A 19,752-nucleotide genomic window follows, 5' to 3' on the forward strand; every position below is an offset into this window, starting at 1 on the left:
TCTTTAAAATCATTGGAATAAATGATTCAATTAAATTATTAACTACTTTTGAAGAGTATATACAGTTGAAGTCAGAATTATTAGCCCCCCTTTGAATTTTCTTTTCTTTTTTAAGTATTTCCTAAATGATGTTTAACAGAGCAACGCCCGCACCTTACGCCGAGTTCAGACTGTATGATTTTTAAAGTAGTTACTTCACAGCTGACTATCTGGAGTAGTATTTCGTCGCAGCTGTGTTTATACTGCAGGATGGATCCCACTGAATGACTTTACAATAGGAAGAATCGCCAACAACTTTGTCTTGCAAAAGTCAAAAAAGTCTCAGAACCCAACACACGCGAGAAGTGACATGGAAACAACGCGAGTTCACATAGTAGTATACACTTTGTTATTAAATACATAATGAGAAACAAGCCTTTTGTGCGGTAGAAATTATACTTATTTTGCTTACCTGTGTTTTGAAGGGAATTAGCAATTTCTCTTAAACTTTTTGCTTAAATGGTTGTGCAATTGCTCAGCTATTGCTCAAATGACACGTCTAACAGAATCGGGCGCTCCTGCCAAAGCCCACTCTTTTTTCTCCATTTTAACTTCTCTCCCAACCTCCTGCTGGCTTGCAGTTACCCACACTAGTGGATGCTGCTCTCTGATTGGCTGTAGGTGATCGCCAATGTTATTTTCAATCAGAGCACATTTCACACGGCATGATTTCAATCGCAAACAGGTCCTGATATTTAGCATGCCAAATATCTCATGGGTATCGGTGACTTATCGGCGATCCTCTCAGATAGTGTCTTTGATAGTTCACACCGTGTGATTGTTACTCACGTAAACAAGCACAGATTTACCTGTGATTTTAGTGATTTGTCAGCGATTTCTTAAAACCTGAGTCAAAATTGGGGCTAAAATTATGCAGTCTGAACTCGGCATTAGTAAGCGCAGTACTGCTTCTCATTCTGAAATGCAGGTTGTATAAAATGAAACACATTTGGTTACTTTGTATTTTCAGTTTAATTTGGATTAATTGTGCAGCCCTAGCCTGCATGCACTGTTACACTGTCAAAACAACAATTGAAATCTTATTCAATCCTCTCTCCAGGAGACTGCCAAAAGACCAACAAGTTTCTGGCTGTGCTTGACCGGGGTGAAGCATTCTCCCGCGAAAACTATCACAACGTCGCACTGAGCTACGGCACTCTTCCTCGGGCCCCTCGTAGGTCAGTTTCATCTGGGCCCCCAGTGTACCAAATGAGGCCAGGATCCTTACCCCGAAACCACCCAGACGCAGCCTACGCCACACTATCCCGCCCTCACCGCACTACAGCACCAAGTAGGACGATGGATGGATTTTACAGGCAACCCCACCAACACCCTTCATCAACAGCTCCAATCCCGCATCACTCCAGCCGTCATCACCCGCACACAGAGCCGCCAACTCAACCCCTCCGCCTCGATGTCCCCCCTGAGAGAGACTGGAGGGCTGCTAGGGACACTCACGTCTTCCCCAGGACAGATCCCCGTGGAGGGACGTCCCGTGGCCATCCTGTCTATATCTGCGGGCTGTGCAAACAGAACCCGGCTGAACCCACTAGAAGCTACTGCCAAGCCTGCAGAGCCCATATGAGCCACTACAGGATGACCAGCTGAGTCCTGCATCCTTCAGCGCACTCATTCTCTGACTTGGAAGTAAACACAAGACCCCTTGCCAATTCTCCGAAGCTCTTCACACAGTACAAAGCAGCAAGTTCTTGGGAGCTGCTTTGGCTAAAGTGAAAGACAATGATGTTGCTTTGGCTCAGACGTGATTGTGGAGTGATCATGTTTTAATTGCAGCCGCTGCGTTTAAATGGCGTTTTACCTACAGTAAACGTTTCCACTGCTAATTCGGCTGTAGAGTTGAGTTCGTCATCTCTGCACAAAAGCTGTGAAGAACAAGAGCACTTTGCTGCGTGGGACGCCGCATCTTAACTGACGTGAACACACTAAAAGGATGAACTTTGCCTGCTGATATACAGCGTCTGCTCTGTATATGCACAAATATGCTTTAGTTTTCAATTAGCATTCCAAGCTAACCTTACTTAGTTCTGTGATTGTAATTTAACTATGTTAACTCAAGTTTAGTGCACTTCAGAAGTGTTAAGTTAGAAGCGTTCCTCTGTCGTAACTTCTCCCATTTTTTGGGAAAACGATGTTTGTGTGTAACTACTTCATTTAGAGGGCTGTGACGTCAGTGTGGGTGTGTGTGTAAGTAATCAGAGGTACATCAGATTCCTCCAGTGTACCAACAGTCAAGTTTCAGACACCTCATTAGCGTTTGTGTTGATATTTTTGTGTACAGTATTGTTCTGCCTGACAGTAGCACCAACACATGTGATCTCTTCAATTGTTTTGGTTTTGCAGTAGCAGCAGTTTACCGTTTTGATTTATACGCTATATCTTACATTAACTGTTAAGTGCAACACTATTTCATGGTTGTTTTAAGACTTACTGTAGGTGAACAGAAGGACAGAGCATTCTGCAGTGCCTTGGTTTGTGAAAGGCAACGTAAATAGGTGCCAGACTGTGTCCATATGTTAGATTTCCAGCCATATAATAATCCATATTATAATAGTGCTAAATTCAAGAGTTGCAGTACTCAACTATTTCAATTTTTCACCCCCAATGGAGAATGAATGCCTTTTATGTTGATTTTAGGTTCACAGACGCTGTTGAAGTGAAACTTGTGGTCTGAGATGGTTCATTTAGTTAGTCTGACACATTGAGAATGTTAGGAGTATCTTTCAGCAGTTAGCTGAGTTTGATGGTGCAATGTGCCATTTCACGGAGATGAAAGTGTTACCTGCTCATATTTCTGAAACAGGGCCAAACTTTTTTGTTTTCATACATTTTGGAGCATGTCAAATACCTCAACCAATAACATGCTCTTGTTTTTATTTCACCAGAACAGTTTTGCATGTACTATGGTTACCTAAATCAGGACCTAACGGTGAATCGGAGTGCCTCTGCATTGAATTCCCACTCGGCGATTTATCTAAAGCTTTTTTGTTTGTTTGTTTGTTTGTTTGTTTGTTTTGCCTGGCCAATATGCAGTGCAACACTGCCCTGGCGTGATTACTGACAGAACAGGGATCTGTGACTGATTTACCCATCCCTTCCTTTCTTTCGGAGTTAAATACAAACAGATATGGCAAAAAAAACAAGGCTGTATATATAAAATTGTGTAAAGATATTCAGTCCTTGATCTTAAGATGGATTCGGATTTGTTGTAAATGCTGTGCTAGAAATGAAACTTGTATTTTTGCAATAAAGTTATATTAAGCTCCAGTCAGGAGCAGAACGCTGGACCTTGTTCCTGACCACCTTATTTTCTATACCTATTATTATACCTAAAGTATTACTTAACTTCAAAAAAGTGTCCTTCTTATTTATAATTATTTGTAGCCTGCTAAATATGAGTGATCATGCATGTTCTACATTTATATTGACATTTGTTCATTTAGCAGACACTTTTGTCCAAAGTGGTTTACAAGTGTGAACTTACAAATTCTGCTAAATCTTGTTTATGGTCTTTCGAAACTCTTGATTCTAAGTAACTGACTAGAAGGTCTGCAGTAAGGAAGGAATAATTAGCGACAGATAAATCAACAAACCGTCAACGGGCTGTATGCACAACTAGTGTTATTCAGCTAATGATACATTTCCAGTGAAAGCTTCATGTCACTGTTTTCAATTTCACAAGGTTCCTCTAACATCATCAATGTTGTAATGTGATTCAAATATAATCAGTTAGATAGACGTAAGCATCCATTTGCTTGTTAAAGCGTAAAAAGAGACAAAAGACCCTGTAAACGCTAGTCTAGCGCTGGCATTGCCCCCTCAGAAAGAGTTTGTGCCCCCCCAGTTTTTATAAAGGATTTTTCACTCAAAATGAAAATTCTTTCTGTCATTAATTATTAACACCCCCGTCGTTACAACCTTCAGAACACACATTTAAATATTTTAAAATATATGACATGGCAATTGAATTATGAAAATGGCTATATCACGATGAACAGTGCTTTATAATAACAATAATAATAATTCCTTACATTTCTATAGCACTTTTCTTGGCACTCAAAGCACTTTACACATAGGGGAAATCTTCTCATCTACTTTTTCATTTTATTATTTTTAATGCAAGAAAGAACATTACAAAGATTTAATATGAACAAAGAGACAAAGAGGGTTACATAAATAGAATTCCAGCAAATTAAACAAGTTTAAATGATTTACACTAAGAAAGCGTTTTAAATGCAGTGTAATTGTTAAGAGTCTTTTAAAGAGTTCACATACATTTCAAAGTCCTTTCTGAAAATAAAAAAGTAAGGGTGTTTCTTTGAAAATTTACATTTATGGATGTAAAATTTTGTTTAAAAAAAGCAATAAATCAATAATAAATTTACAATGAGAAGGATCTACACTCAGATAGTAACCAAAGAATACAATTTTTGGGGAAATACAAAAGTTTGGAAATAAGAATTTTTTTAATTAAATTGGAAAAGTCAACCCAAAACACTTTACAGTAAGTACACTCCCAAAATAAATAGTTTAGAGTTTCATCATATTGAGTACAAAATGAGCATTTAGGGGAAATACTGTTTTTAAATTTAGCTAGTTTGGTATTTATTGGGTAGCAATCTCGTCATCTACCACCAGTGTAGCATCCACCTGGATGAAGCGACAGCAGCCATTTTCCACCAGACCGCACACCACAGAGAGAGAAGACAGAGTAATGAAGCCAATTGTGATATGGGAATGGTTAGGAGGCCATGGTTATGGACAGAGGCCAGTAGGTAAATTTGGTCAGGATGCCGGGATTAAACCCGTACTCTTTTTCGAAAGACAGTCTGGGATTTTAGGGCTGAAGCGTGCTAATAGGACTTTTAATTTGCCAGTAACCTGGGTTAAGCGCTTCCGGCGAACTGAATGCCAAAGGAAAAATCTGCACGTTTTAAAGGTCAGTTTTCTTTAAAAATCAGCGATCTCCACTGGCTGAGTGATATCCGATATGAAGTGGGTCGCAGATTGTACTAGAAGCACTGCATTAAATAACATTTTCCCCGCCATATCTTTATAATATGAGCATGTATTTTACCCCAGCGCTATCCTGCCGATCCTGACGGGCGAGTGCGAGTAAAAGGCCATTTGTCTCGTTTTACGCTTGAAAAACTAAATGAATGCCAAAGTTTATTTAACTGAATGTATTTTAATTACATTACAACATGAATGCTGTAAAAGGAACTGTATAAATAGAAAAAACACAATAACCGGTCACCGGAAGTTTATATGTATATGGGAACAACACTAGCTCGGCATACACCCAATTATATTCATCTGTCTAAATATTCTGAATATTATCCCAGAATATTACACAGCACCAAAAATATAAAAAAATATATTGAATATATTTAATTTTTGTGTACGGCAGACGGCAGCTCGCCGTGACGCAGATTCCCGAGTCGTGCTCCAATCAGGTGAGCCCTCTTCAGCGCTCGCCATGACAACGAGACAGCAGTGACGTGCCTTGTAAAAATTTGCATCTGTGCTCCTATAAAGCTCGTGTGCTCTCTGTCAGCGCTGTCAGTTCGCTCGGTGTTGCTGTTTGTACTTGACCAAGGTGAGTTCAATACCGACGGTACGAGTGGAGCCACGCCAATCTCACGAAGTCCGCTTCGTGAAGCTTCACTCGGGCCCGTCTGTGCTGTAGTTCCTTGTGGTTTGCGTACATAAATGCAACATCGCAAGGAATATTACGTGTTTGTTGCTCGAAATGTGCCGCCGAGCAACATCCAGTGAATACTGGCACGGCCTGGCGCCCGGTCTTCTCGTGCACTCCCTGGGGCGAGGCGGCCTTTGAGCCCTAGGCAGGGAACAAACAACCCCCAAGACCCTCAGGGAAACACGGGGGGCCGGTAGTGGGACCTCGCTGCGAGGGTTATGGTGGGTGGGAGTAGCGAGGCCCACTCATCGTCTATTTTAAACTATAGTTTCAAACTTTAGTTTACTATAGTTTGAAATAGACACCATGGTAACTGTTATGATTAAACTTTATGCAAAGAGCTTAGAATGACCAAGAGCAACAGCCCCGGATTCCGCCATTTTGAAGTGAAAGCAATCGGCCGTCCATTGGATCTCACTGCTGTTGCGATGGAAAGCAGCTGCTTTGTTTTTATTTAATTTATTCAAAAAGCGCGTTATTGTTTCCCAAATTGTAGTGTCGCCTCTTGGTAATTCTATGCTCTTTGCTCTTTGTTTGACTGTTGTAATGTTTTGCTTTGTTTTTCAGCTAAGCTGTTGAGCAAAGAAGGACTATTGAAGACAACAGTTGAAGACAACCGCGGGTTATATTCATGAGCGCGCGCGTTATAATGTTTCCGGGTTGTTTTCTGAAAGTTTGTCTTGTTTGCATGTCAAACTAAATAAACTATACTCTTTCTAAACACCTGTCTCGTGTTTTATTTGTCCTCTACAGCAATGCACTGTCATGTAAGTCTGTTGAATGCATTTGTATGCAACATGGTTTGACCATGACCAACAGTAGTCTAACAAATAAATGGTTGTTATAAATGTATCTTCATTAGTCAACATTTGGTGTAGGTAATAAAAAGTTTATCAAAGATGTCCTGAGACATAAGGGTTATGTTATGGTTGTTTCATAACTATATTTATTATTATTCTGTATGTTTAAAACCAGCAAATTATACTATATATTTAACATGTCATGAACTTACTATTATTTTAAAATTTGCTTAATAAAATGTCCTAAGACAAGAATGGGTTTTCAACCTACAGTAGGATATAGGTTGACTACAGCAGGTATAGGCTACATACATCGTAGGGAGTTTTTTTTTAATGACCAAAATCAAGTAAAACGTCTCTTACTCAAGTACTTTTAGCATGCAAAAGTCAAATTTAAGTATATAAAATACAGTTTTCAACAACAAAATTTTGTCTTGTGAAAAAGACCAGTGTGGTGGTGAGGGAAAAAAAGTAATGTCAAGTTATATATATTTATAAAAGAAGTTGAACAAGTTGTCATAATATTTAGTCATTAGATTTATGTGACCGCTAGATGGCGCTCAATTAAATGGAGCGTCAATTTTAAAGGAGCGCTACCCTGTACTAAAATGGCGGTTCTATTGACGCATTCCTTCCAATAGACAACATCAGGGTAGGCGTCATCCAATGTATATTTCTATGGGAGCTAACTAGTATTCACGTCATATCATGCTCAACTCTTTTTACTCTTTTACGCTCTTTGAGATTCTTGGCGGGATTTCAGAATCATATTTAGGCAACTACGAAGTAGCAGTACCGTCTGTGTACCATAGTTACACAATGCAGTATTTAGCTCGCTCGTAAACATCGCTGTCTGAGCAGAAGTTTCATCATTAGCCCTGACTGTCAGATGCTCTTCATCTGAGGAGCTGTATTTTTAGATGCTTGATAACAGATAAAAGGTGAGTTATGGCAGGAGTGGACGCTGCCAGACGGGCTTTTTATTCATTTTGGCATGACAGGAGCGAACAAGGATACTAAAGAGTGACAGAGTCCACAAAACTGCTCTTTGGTTGCATTTCATTTGATGAATATTATCTTTTAGAGCTTCAAGTCTTGCCTCAGGTTTTCCCCTCAGCTGTTTCTCGTCAGATTTGTCGTTTCAGAAAGGCAGGCCCGTCGCTACGGGGGGCAAAGGGGGGCATTGCCCACTCAGAAAGAGTTTGTGCCCCCCAGTTTTCATTTTGCTAAAAAGCGCACTTTTACAGTTGTGTAGAGAAACATCCCATTATGCAGCAGCAGTCAAGGTATAACACTTAATACATGCCTTTTGCATTTAAAGATGATCGGCCTGCGAGGTCAAGTTTGCAGTGTTATAAATGGAATGAATAGATATAGTGCTTAAGTGGAATTACCGCGGATCAACCGAGAAACCTCTCACATTCAGGTAGGCTGAATAATAATCTTTTAAAAATATGTAATTTAGGCTATACTGCTATTTGCTCATGCAAAATTAAACAACATAAAATATATTGTAGATCTATTTTAAGAGCTAAAATACAACATATCGAGTTTGTTTTGACTTGTAGCTCATGGCCCTAAATGAAAATAACCTGAAAACAAGCTATTAAAAAAAGGCTTAATAAATAAAATAATGAATAAATAAAATGACGGGTAGGCCTAGTAACCTAATGGTTTATGATGGTTTACAATATCACGAAATAAGCACACTTATGATAGCCTAAGATAAATCTTTGTTTTTACATTTAAAATGATGAAAAAAAGTTATATAGCATATTGAGTTGCATGTTATACGTGCCAAAATATAACTAATTTTCACGGTAATAACATGTGAATTTTGGTTCTTTTTTAGGTATTTTTCTGGCTACACTAATGCATTAAAATGTAACTGTAATTGTTTTAAATGACATTAGATTGTAACATTTAGCTTTTCCCTAACACTGATGTTGGTTGGATAATACAGGGAGTGCAGAATTATTAGGCAAATGAGTATTTTGACCACATCATCATCTTTATGCATGTTGTCTTACTCCAAGCTGTATAGGCTGGAAAGCCTACTACCAATTAAGAATATTAGGTGATGTGCATCTCTGTAATGAGAAGGGGTGTGGTCTAATGACATTAACACCCTATATCAGGTGTGCATAATTATTAGGCAACTTCCTTTCCTTTGGCAGAATGGGTCAAAAGAAGGACTTGACAGGCTCAGAAAAGTAAAAAATAGTGAGATATCTTGCAGAGGGATGCAGTACTCTTAAAATTGCAAAGCTTCTGAATCGTGATCATCGAACAATCAAGCGTTTCAATAAAAATAGTCAACAGGGTCGCAAAAAGCGTGTGGAAAAACCAAGGCGCAAAATAACTGCCCATGAACTGAGAAAAGTCAAGCGTGCAGCGGCCAGATGCCACTTGCCACCAATTTGGCCATATTTCAGAGCTGCAACATCACTGGAGTGCCCAAAAGCACAAGGTGTGCAATACTCAGAGACATGGCCAAGGTAAGAAAGGCTGAAAGACGACCACCACTGAACAAGACACACAAGCTGAAATGTCAAGATTGGGCCCAGAAATATCTCAAGACTGATTTTTCTAAGGTTTTATGGACTGATGATATGAGAGTGAGTCTTGATGACTCAGACACCAGCAAGATGGAGGTGGAGTACTGGTTTGGGCAGGTATCATTAGTAGTGGGCAAAGCGAGGCTTCGTGAAACACTGAAACAGTCAAAGCAAATGTGTCGAAGCTTCGAAACGTTTCGAAACCTCACTCTACAGTGACATCTAGTGGTCATTTTTTATGTATTGCACTGTAACATAGTACAGTGGTTAAGGTGTCAGACTTCTATGCAGGATTAGTAGGTTTCGAAGCCAGTCCGACGCAGTTGTTTTGAAAAGCTTTAATACCAGTTGGTAATGCTTAGCTCTTGTATCGTTTTGTTTCAACGTTGGTCTGATATCCGAATAAACAATTTTTGAATAAATATGTCTTGTTTTTGTCTTAAAACAGGGTTGTTGCTAGATCAAAAACGGTGGCCTGAAGTTATCAAGAATTATTTATATTATTCATTAAATGTCCCATTTATTGTATTTTATTAATGTCTACCCAAACCCTAAACCCAACCATACTGTAAAAATATTTATTATTGTTTTACAGTGTTACAAAACTGATGCTAAATTGATGGCGTAACTGCAGCTGTATCCTATTTAGGCTACACAAAACAGAAACATGATTAAAATACATAAAACCATGATTTCAGAGTATTTGTACAAGTCGGGATTCGAACCCAAAACATCATGCAAAGCATGGAATCAATTTTCAAACACACAGTCCTCTAAGCCAAATGAAACAGAGATTGTTTGGAGGCCTTGGCAGTCAAATGAGGATTCGCCAGGTCTCGAAACGTTTCTAAGATGATCGATGCTTTGAATCGCTTTAGTCACGTGACTAGGTGTTTCGAAACACTTTAGTCACGTGACTTGGGTGCTTCGGATCATGCTTCGGTGCAGTGTTTCGAAACACTTGCGCTTCGGGATCTCGACATTGTGTCGAAACATCAGTTTCACGTCAGCCATCCCTAGGTATCATCAAAGATGGCCTTGTGGGGCCTTTTCGGGTTGAGGATGGAGTCAAGCTCAACTCCCAGTCCTACTGCCAGTTTCTGGAAGACACCTTCTTCAAGCAGTGGTACAGGAAGAAGTCTGCATCCTTCAAGAAAAAAATGATTTTTATGCAGGACAACGCTCCATCACACGCGTCCAAGTACTCCACAGCGTGGCTGCCGAGAAAGGGTATAAAACAAGAAAAACTAATGACATGGCCTCCTTGTTCACCTGATCTGATCCCCATTGAGAACCTGTGGCCCATCATCAAATGTGAGATTTACAAAGAGGGAAAACAGTACACCTCTCTGAACAGTGTCTGGGAGGCTGTGGTTGCTGCTGCACGCAATGTTGATGGTGAACAGATCAGAACAATGACAGAATCCATGGATGAAAGGCTTTTGAGTGTCCTTGCAAAGAAAGGTGGCTATATTGGTCACTGATTAGTTTTTGTTTTGTTTTTGAATGTCAGAAATGTATATTTGTGAATGTGGAGATGTTATATTGGTTTCACTGATAAAAATAAATAATTGAAATGGGTATATTTTTGTTAAGTTGCCTAATAATTATGCACAGTAATAGTCACCTGCACACACAGATATCCCCCTAAAATAGCTAAAACTAAAAACTACTTCCAAAAATATTCAGCTTTGATATTAATGAGTTTTTTGGGTTCATTGAGAACATGATTGTTGTTCAATAATAAAACGATTCCTCAAAAATAAACTTGCCTAATAATTCTGCACTCCCTGTAGGCTACGTGAAGCGGGATGACTTGGTTAAGCTGATTTCACTATATTTATTTACCGGTTAAATGAATAGTCTGATCGTGGGTCAGCTTGCATGTGTGGGCATAATTTGACGTCTTTACCTAAAACTTCAAACATTCATAGATGCCTGTTATTTGAAATAAAAGGGAAATAAGGAGAATAGCATATGATTTAAAGCACTAGTTGGCACTAAAGCCATCATCCGTCTGCATTAATAAGCGGTATGCATTACTATCGTTAATAAAATTCGTAATAGCGAAACTGCATATTGTTATTAGTATTAAAACATAGCCTATATTACTGCCTTAGGTCAGTAACTTAGGCAGTAATGCAAAGTAATAATAAATGTGAATAAATAGCCTAAATGAAAGAAACAAGAGACCAAAATCAGTCACCAGGTCTAGTGCCCCCCTATGGATTTAAAGTGCCCCCTCAGTTTTGACTTCCTGGCGCCGGGCCTGCTGCAGGTTAACTGTTTCGCCAACCCTTTGCACAACTCCTTAACTTTTCACATTTTGACTGGAATGTAATGATGTGCACCTTTTGTGAAGCTGCTTTTGGAACTATTTATTTATTTTTAATTAATGCTTCAATAACAAACATGAAATCGAGCCTACACATTTGGAACGAGGAGTATTTTGAAAAGCGAATAACCGTACAAAGCATTCTGGGTATTTAGGACAAGGGACCAGAATTCTCATTGCTCTCTATTGATTCGTTGGATCATAAATATGGAGGATGAAACCTGCAAAAACAATAAATAAAAATTACGCAAATATATAAATAACTGAGTAGACTAAATAAATCCATAATTTCCTACATAAATAAAACCAGTAATTTATTTAATTTACCTGCCCATGGCCTATAGTATTTTAATATTTATTTATGCAAGTATTTTATATAAACATTTATATGTTTCCATCTAATTTTATTGCTTTATTTATGCAGGAATTTATGGATTTATTTACCCATTTATTTATATATTGCGTATTTATTTATTGTTCTTGCAGGTTTCGTCATATAGTCTCATCAGCAAAAAACTGCAAGCACTTGTATTACTACACATTATAAAGAAAATTACAGATGGAACTGTTTTCTTGCTGCAGATTTTCATTGATGCTCACTCTGGTTCCGCCCCCTCTGCAGCTGTGCTCGGCTTCTCGAGCTTCACTTCACCGTTGGAGTCTTGGAGACAGAATGTTATGAATGCATATTATTAGCTTCTCGAACACACGAAGAGCGTTTATAAAGGTATATACACGTTAGTCCATTTTATTCTGAGTGTTTATGAGATGTTTTGTTGAAAACGGTCGTTTTTTCCATTCGACTTTCATTGAATCACATGGTGCGGCCCGCGTTTGTTCCACAAACATGGCCAACACCTGCCGTGACGTAGATTCCCGAGCTATACAAGTAAATTTGAATTGAATTAAAGTATTCCACAGCCCTATAGTTTAATCAGACAACAACAACAATACTAATAATAATAATAATAATAATAATAATAATGGATTGTCTGTATTACATTTTTTGACACAGAGGCTGTTACCACTACATGGGTGATTCTTTACAGTTGTAAGTTGTGATCACAGTTCTGAACAAATGCTCAGCTCTCACATTTGTAGAAACTACCAGAGGCTAAATTCCTTTGTGTCATTGAGGAAACTAATAAGTGCTTTACATGCGATTTAATTAGCCTTTACTAAATAATTTATAAAAGTCATCATTTAGAAAGGAGTCATTACAGTTGAACAATTGTAAAATTCTGAATATTTTCTGACACCACAGTTTAGCTTAACAAACAATCCACCACAGGTGTTGAGTGGGGTAGCTGATGTTTGTGTGTTCCACTGTTTCATTTTTTAAGATATCCTCTAGTCACCATATTGCACAGCTGCACTCATTAAATTTTTATATTGTCTTTATTATATTTTTCTGCTATCCACTCACAACAGGATTGTTTTTAATCCCTGACCCACCGTAAGTCCTTTTTTAAAGATTTCGCTTATACTTCAAACATTGCTAATCATCTTGAGATAACAATAAGCTTCTGTTTTTGCATAACTTCATAACCCTAATGAGGTGGTTTCAGTTCCTAAGCAACAAGAACTTTGTTATATCTGAAACAGTCAGTATGCTAATATGATAAATGACTTTGTTAAAAGTTAAATTGAGCAGAACCGTATATTAAGAGAAGAAATCAGAAGAAAGATTCCTAAATGTAATGGAAATTTTTAAGAAAAGTGGATAAAGTAATTGGGATTCTAAATATAACAAAAGAAATAAGTAAAAAAAACAACAAAACAACATGCATATGAGAAAGTAATTCAACTAGCATGCTGAAGTATCCAAACAAGCAAGTACAAGTAGGCCGTTACTACGTGCATTACTATTATTCTCCAGAAGACTGAACATTTTTAAAAGTGTTTACCAGTGTCACAGCAATGACAATACAAAGTAGTCTGATAGTTGTTGCTGGAGTAACATCCAATAGGTCAGTAGGTCAATTGCCAATTGAAGTTTACTGTGAATGAAATCTGTTGTCTGTGAGGAAAAGAGCAAAAGTCCTTGAGTTTCTTCTTTGCAGATTCACTAAGAACTTCATGGGTCAAACAATGCAGTGTCTGCATAAGAAGGTCAGACTGCATGAGTGGAGGATTGCCTCTTATTTGGAAAAGCATTTGCTTCTCGCAGCAGAGCACTGGATGCAGGATGGCTCACAATCAAAAGACACAACATGAGGTACTGTTTTACCTTAATGCACATTCTTAGGACACAGCTAAGCTTTATTATTTTGTCTTATAGTTGATCGTGATTCATAAGTTACTGTACCAGTTTTAACGTGTCAGTAAGCATCTGTTATTTCGTTCATTCACTCATTTTCTTTTCGGCTTAGTCCCTTTATTAATCCGGGATCGCCAAAGCGGAATGAACCATTAACTTATCCAGCAAGTTTTACACAGCGGACGCCCTTCCAGCCGCAACTCATCACTGGGAAACATTCACACACACTCATTCACACTCATACACTACGGACAATTTAGCTTACCCAATCCACCTATCCCACATGTCTTTGGACTTGTGGGGGAAACCGGAGCACCCGGAGGAAACCCAACAAGGAGAGAACATGCAAATTCCACACAGAAACGCCAACTGAGCCAGCCGAGGCTCAAACCAGTGACCTTACTGCTGTGAGGCGAACGTGCTACCCACTGAGCCACCGCGTCGCCCGCATCCAATAGTATCTGGATGCAGCCTTTATGATGCAAGCTGAGACTGCATCACTCAGCGATGCAATGTCAGACACAATGCACTCAAATGGAGCTAGTGACGTCACTGTGATAGGTTGGTTTAGGGGTGGGGTTAGGTGAGCCCATTAAAAAGCATTGGATGCAGCCCAGATTGCACTGCACCAGGTCTGCAGTCAGACCCCTCTCCCCGCATCTGTTATTTAAAAAAGTAAAAATCCCAAATACCTAACTGTGCTTTATTTTTAATCGAGGACAATTGAGCTTGTTTCAGATTTAAAGGGATAGTTCACTCAAAAAAGAAAATTCTGTTATCATTTGACACTTGACTTGTTCCAAACCACTTTGGAGTTTTGTTGTTGTTGTTGTTCTGTTAGACAGGAAAGTACATACTTTGAACAATGTTCCTGTACCCATTGACTTCGATAGTAATTGTTTTTCTTACTGTGGGTGTCAGAGGTTGCAGGTTTCCAACATTCCTTCTTGGGTATTCATACTTTGATGTTTCACACTCTGTGTATTCCTAAACCCAAGGTCAACATTCTTATTGTATAGTTGCATTGTCAGTAGCATTGATTGGTAGAAGGCATCAGGTGACCTGTTTAAAACTCTTTTTTTAATGACCACATTGATTGTGCATCTTCCTATATTGCACACAATATTAAAACGATTATTAAAGTATTTGAATAAAATTGTTTAATTAATTGTTAACTATATAAGTAAGAAAGGTTACAATATGCATGTTTCATGGTACATGTTTATTTGACTTTCCAAGCATGTGAATATAAACCACATGATTGGCTACCAGTTGCTTAGCGTGTAGTCTGTTTTAAACCCCAGAGGCATGTTGCACAAATCTGGTTTGGGTTTTTACCCCAGTAAATTCACATTTCGCTTGAGTAAACTGAGTTTTCGAGCTGGAAAACCCAATCTTGACCAATCAGTTGCGAGTAAAGTGATACACATACAGTACCAGTATATTGGTATATACTCAAAAAAGAACTATATATATTTCTTTTTTGAAATGTATTATATATAATACATATATATATGTATATATATATATACAGTAGAAGTCAGAATTATTAACCCCCCCACCCCCCGAATTAATAGTATCCCTGTTTATTTTTCTGTTTAACGTAGAAAATATTTTTTTCAACACATTTCTAAACATAATAGTTTAATAACTCTTTCTAATAACTGTTTTTTTTTAATCTTTGCCATGATGACAGTAAATAATATTTAACTAGATATTTTTCAAGACAGCTTACAGTGACATTTAAAGGCTTAACTAGGTTAATTAGGTTAACTAGGTAGGTTACAGGGATTAAGCAAGTTATTATATAACAAGGTTTTGTTCTGAAGACAGTCAGGAAAAAAAATTTGCTTAAAGGGGCTAATAATTTTGACCTTAAAATGGTTTATAAAGACTTTTGAAAACCTCTGCTTTTATTGTAGTTGAAATAAAGCAAATAAGACTTTCTCCAGAAGAAAAAAATATTATCAGACATACTATGAGAATTTCCTTGCTCTGTTAAACATAATTTGGGAAATATTTAAAAAAGAAAAAAATCAAAGGGGGGCTATTTATGTTATTTATATTGGTTATATTACATGGCTAGCACTGTTGCCTCACAGCAAAAAAGTCACTGGTTAGACCAGGAGGCCTTTCTTTGTGGAGTTTGTATGTTCTTCCCATGTCTGTTTGGGGTTCCTTCAGGTGTTCTGGTTTCTCCCACAGTCTAAAGACTGAATTGGATAAACTAAATTGGCCATGGTAATGGGAGAGTGTGTAGGTGTGGGTTGAGGCTGGAAGGCCATCCTCTGTGTAAAACAATTGCCAGAGGCGACCCTTGATAAAGAAGGAAATAAGTCAAAGGAAAGTAAGTAAGTGAGTGAGTGAATGAATGAAAAACAGTGGCTTTAAATTGAAATATTTCAAAATATAAACTTTTAAAATTACTTTTTTGAGCTGTTTGTCAACCTACATTATCAAAATCATTAATTTGATTATTTAATACATTATTAAAATCATTAATTTGATTATTTATTACATAATTAAAATCTTTCATTTGATTATTTATTACATTATTAAAATCATTCATTTGATTATTTAATACATTATTAAAATCATTAATTTGATTATTTATTACATAATTAAAATCTTTCATTTGATTATTTATTACATTATTAAAATCATTCATTTGATTATTTAATACATTATAAAAATCATTCATTTGATTGTTTATTACATTTTTAAAATCCTTCATTTGATTATTTAATAAACTTTCTAGTAGTGTTTATTTCTGACTTGTAAATTTATTTAAATTCATTACATTTCTGATATCTCTTAAACTTCAACAGAGAATTGCACTGAATCCCTCGCAAGAAATGAATCAATCTTGTCTCATCTTACTTGTTTTGTGTAATTGACTGTTTTGCTGCACATCACACTTTCAGCTGAATAAGTTAATCATATTCAGCTACCTTTGAAAGTAATGCTTTAACTAGTTGCGTTACTTAGTTACTTTTGAGTTACTTTTAGTTACTTTTCCTTACCTTTGCTGAGGTTTGATCTCTTTTAGAACTTGCAGGTGGGGGTGGGGTAATAGAGGATTACTGCAATTAACTACGCACTGTATAACCTTCATTTACCTTTAAAAAAAACTTCCTGACCCCAGAGCTATACATGCCATATATACAGATTAATAAAAGTTTAGAGCAATGTGCTTGCTACTTTTGTCTTTTGAGTTACTTAAAAAACTGTCCATTGAGACAATCCGCTTTTTTCTTTTCTTCAGCTGCTCAAAATAATGAATGCATTCTCTCATTGAGCCTGTGATTTAATGTGATCCTTGATTTCAATTTAGCAATTGATCTTTAAAAGCAAATTGATTAAAATAAAAAGTACTTAAAGTAAATTTTAAACAATTCTTCACCTTGGAATTATAAGGTTCTATCTGCATTCTGATTGATTTTGAGATAATGAGCTTTAAAGTTTTTGCATTCCATAGCATACAGTATGTGTGTAACATTTGTTTTTCAAATAAAAAGCCTTAAAATGTAAACAACTTAAACATCCCATAAAAACATCCCATAATGTAATTCAGTTGTCATTTAATAAGAATATGTCAATAACTTAATTTTGACAAAAATGCCATATACAACCTTATAATTTGAAAGTGACGAATTATTTAAAGTAATGCGTTACTTTACTTGTTACTTAGAAAAGTAATATTATGTAACTCGCGTTGCTTGTAATGTGTTACCTACAACACTGTTAATCACAAACTCTGGATTAAACCCGAGTATATCAACCTTTGTAAAACTACCCAATCAAACCTCTTTTCAGCTTGATTTGTGGAACAGGCCTCAGGTGAACAGTTTACTGCTTTTAATTCACACTGTTCATGCTTTACCCGTGTTCAACAGTAAATTCTGAGTATTCAAAAGATGACATTTTACACTACACATTCCTACATTTCAGGTTAATGACCTTTTTTGCATTTTTGGATTACATAACGACTACTCAAAGATTTCATGAATGGACTTTTCTTAACTACCAAAATAAGAAAGAAATGATCTCTATGATTGCTAGTGTTTTAAATCTTGTAATAAAAGAATATAATACACAGGATTAATTGTTAACCCAAAGTGTAAAATGTGAAGCTGACCCAGGATTCCATTAACCCAGTTAGCCAGGGTTAACTGCTTCAAGTGTGAAAAGACCAGATGTTGTCTAATAATCAGGCCATTGTATAATATTCGACATTCTCTAAAAGCCTCAATTTTATTTTATTTTTGTATGATGCTTCCAGTCAAGTAGATGTCATGCACACCATTTCAAACACTGTGCTGTGCTTGTTTACAATATTGTTCTGGATGCTTATCTTGGAGAAGAAGATGCATTGACGTGAAGCCATCGATCTAGCAAATCAACCAACCAAAAGTCAATATCTCTTAGCAACCATGCTTTGTCCATTAAGATGTAAGTGGGTCATTTTTAGGGCAAATCACCTAACGCTGTTATATTGTCTTTCTAATGGAAACATGAAAATTCAGTCCATGCAGGGCTGACACTTTACCTGTAATATTTCATTTGATGTAGCATCACTAAAACGACAGTCTAGCGTGCAGTCATTCTGTTACAACCCCTTTTTGTCTATAGGGAACGGGGTTGCACATTTAACTGAGTATTTGGTTTTTGCAAAAACTCAAAATTAAATTGTGATACAGTAAGGATGGACAGCAAGAAAAAGTGGAAAATAAGTGATTTATTTACAAAAAGTGAGGGTGAATCAGTGAGTGAGTTATTTACAATATATACAAGGTTAAAGACAATAAACAACGAAATGTTAGAAAAACTGGCTATATGGGTGGCGCTAAATAAAAGAACCAAACAAAACCAAAAAGTCTTACTAATATTCACAACAAATCCCTAATATTACTAATATCCACGACAAAAAAATAATCTAATAAACAAAAGATATGAAAAATAAATCTTTAATGTCAATGACGTCCTCTCTAATCTACGCTGATTTACAATTAAACCAAAAATACACAGGTGGACATACCCTCTCACCTGATGTATCAATACAAATGTTAATTTACGTGCTGATATGTATGTCACGTGACATACTTACATGTTAGTCTTACTAAACTCACGAGGAAACATGAGGATAGGGAAGATATGGTGACAAAAAAGTAAGAAAAGACAGTAACAAATTTAAACAAACAAAGTTTAAATCAAATAAAGATGAACAATACTGATAAATGGGGATAACAAACTATCAAACACTAACAAAGCAAACCAAACAAACAAGCCAAAATACAGCGATCAATTGAGCAAAGTATCAAACGGAGAGTCAGAGAGTCTGCTCCTCAACCAACAGACTGAAGAGCTTTCAAAGGCCAGGTGACATGCAGGGATTGGCTGGGACTTGGGCAGAGTGGTAACCAATCGGAATTTAATTTTCCTTCAGCTTAGTCCTTTTATTCATCAACCGCCAACTTATCCAGCATATATTTTACACAGGGGATGGAACCTTGTACTGGGAAACATACATACACACTCATTAACACTCATACACTACAGCTAATTTAGTTTATTCATTTCACCTGTACTGCCTGTCTATAGACTGTGGGGGAAACTTGAACCAGTGACCTTCTTGCTGTTAGGCAAGAGTGCTAACCACTGAGCCACCGTGTCACCCCCAGTGGAGTTTGTACTTTCTGAAATCTGAACGGACTGAAGGGTTGTGTTGGTTTTAAATCACTGTATTTTCTTCTCTGCTGCATAATGGATTTCTGTACGAAAAGCTCTCCATTTGGATTTACTTATAAAGATTTAATGAGCATTAATCGAATCAGCATGGGAAGTCTTCATGCTGCCAATAAGATGCAAAGTGTAGTCTTGAATCTGCTGTTGTGACCACAAACACATTTCATCTTTCTAAAAATGGAAAAAAAAGGCTTTTTGAAAACTTTATTTTTGTTAGTGAAGACATTTGTGTTCAAAGCTGCTTTTGTTTATCATACACCATTAACAAAAATATAAACAACACTTTTGTTTTTGCT

At 37.0% G+C, this 19,752-nt stretch overlaps 1 protein-coding gene and 1 long non-coding RNA gene across 21 annotated transcripts in view; both read left to right on the top strand.

Annotated features, from left to right (window-relative positions):
* Positions 1–3,342, top strand: part of usp54a (ubiquitin specific peptidase 54a) — an 83,478-nt gene extending 80,136 nt beyond the window's left edge. For all 20 annotated transcript variants that reach the window (XR_015505292.1, XR_015505295.1, XR_015505294.1 and 17 more), the window contains 1 exon segment: positions 1,100–3,342. Coding sequence is in view for 14 of the 20 variants with exons in the window: in NM_001327875.2 (NP_001314804.2) it covers positions 1,100–1,647 (548 nt within the window). In the remaining 6 variants the exon portion in view is untranslated.
* Positions 3,343–5,621: 2,279 nt separating this feature from the next.
* LOC147841054 (uncharacterized) lies at positions 5,622–6,479 on the top strand. Its single transcript, XR_015505955.2, has 2 exons — positions 5,622–5,656; positions 6,326–6,479. It is a non-coding gene; the product is annotated as an uncharacterized LOC147841054 (long non-coding RNA).
* Positions 6,480–19,752: the final 13,273 nt, after the last annotated feature.

Source organism: Danio rerio, chromosome 13 (assembly GCF_052040795.2).
Source record: "Danio rerio strain M-AB ecotype USA chromosome 13, GRCz13ab, whole genome shotgun sequence".
Lineage (NCBI taxonomy): Eukaryota > Metazoa > Chordata > Actinopteri > Cypriniformes > Danionidae > Danio > Danio rerio.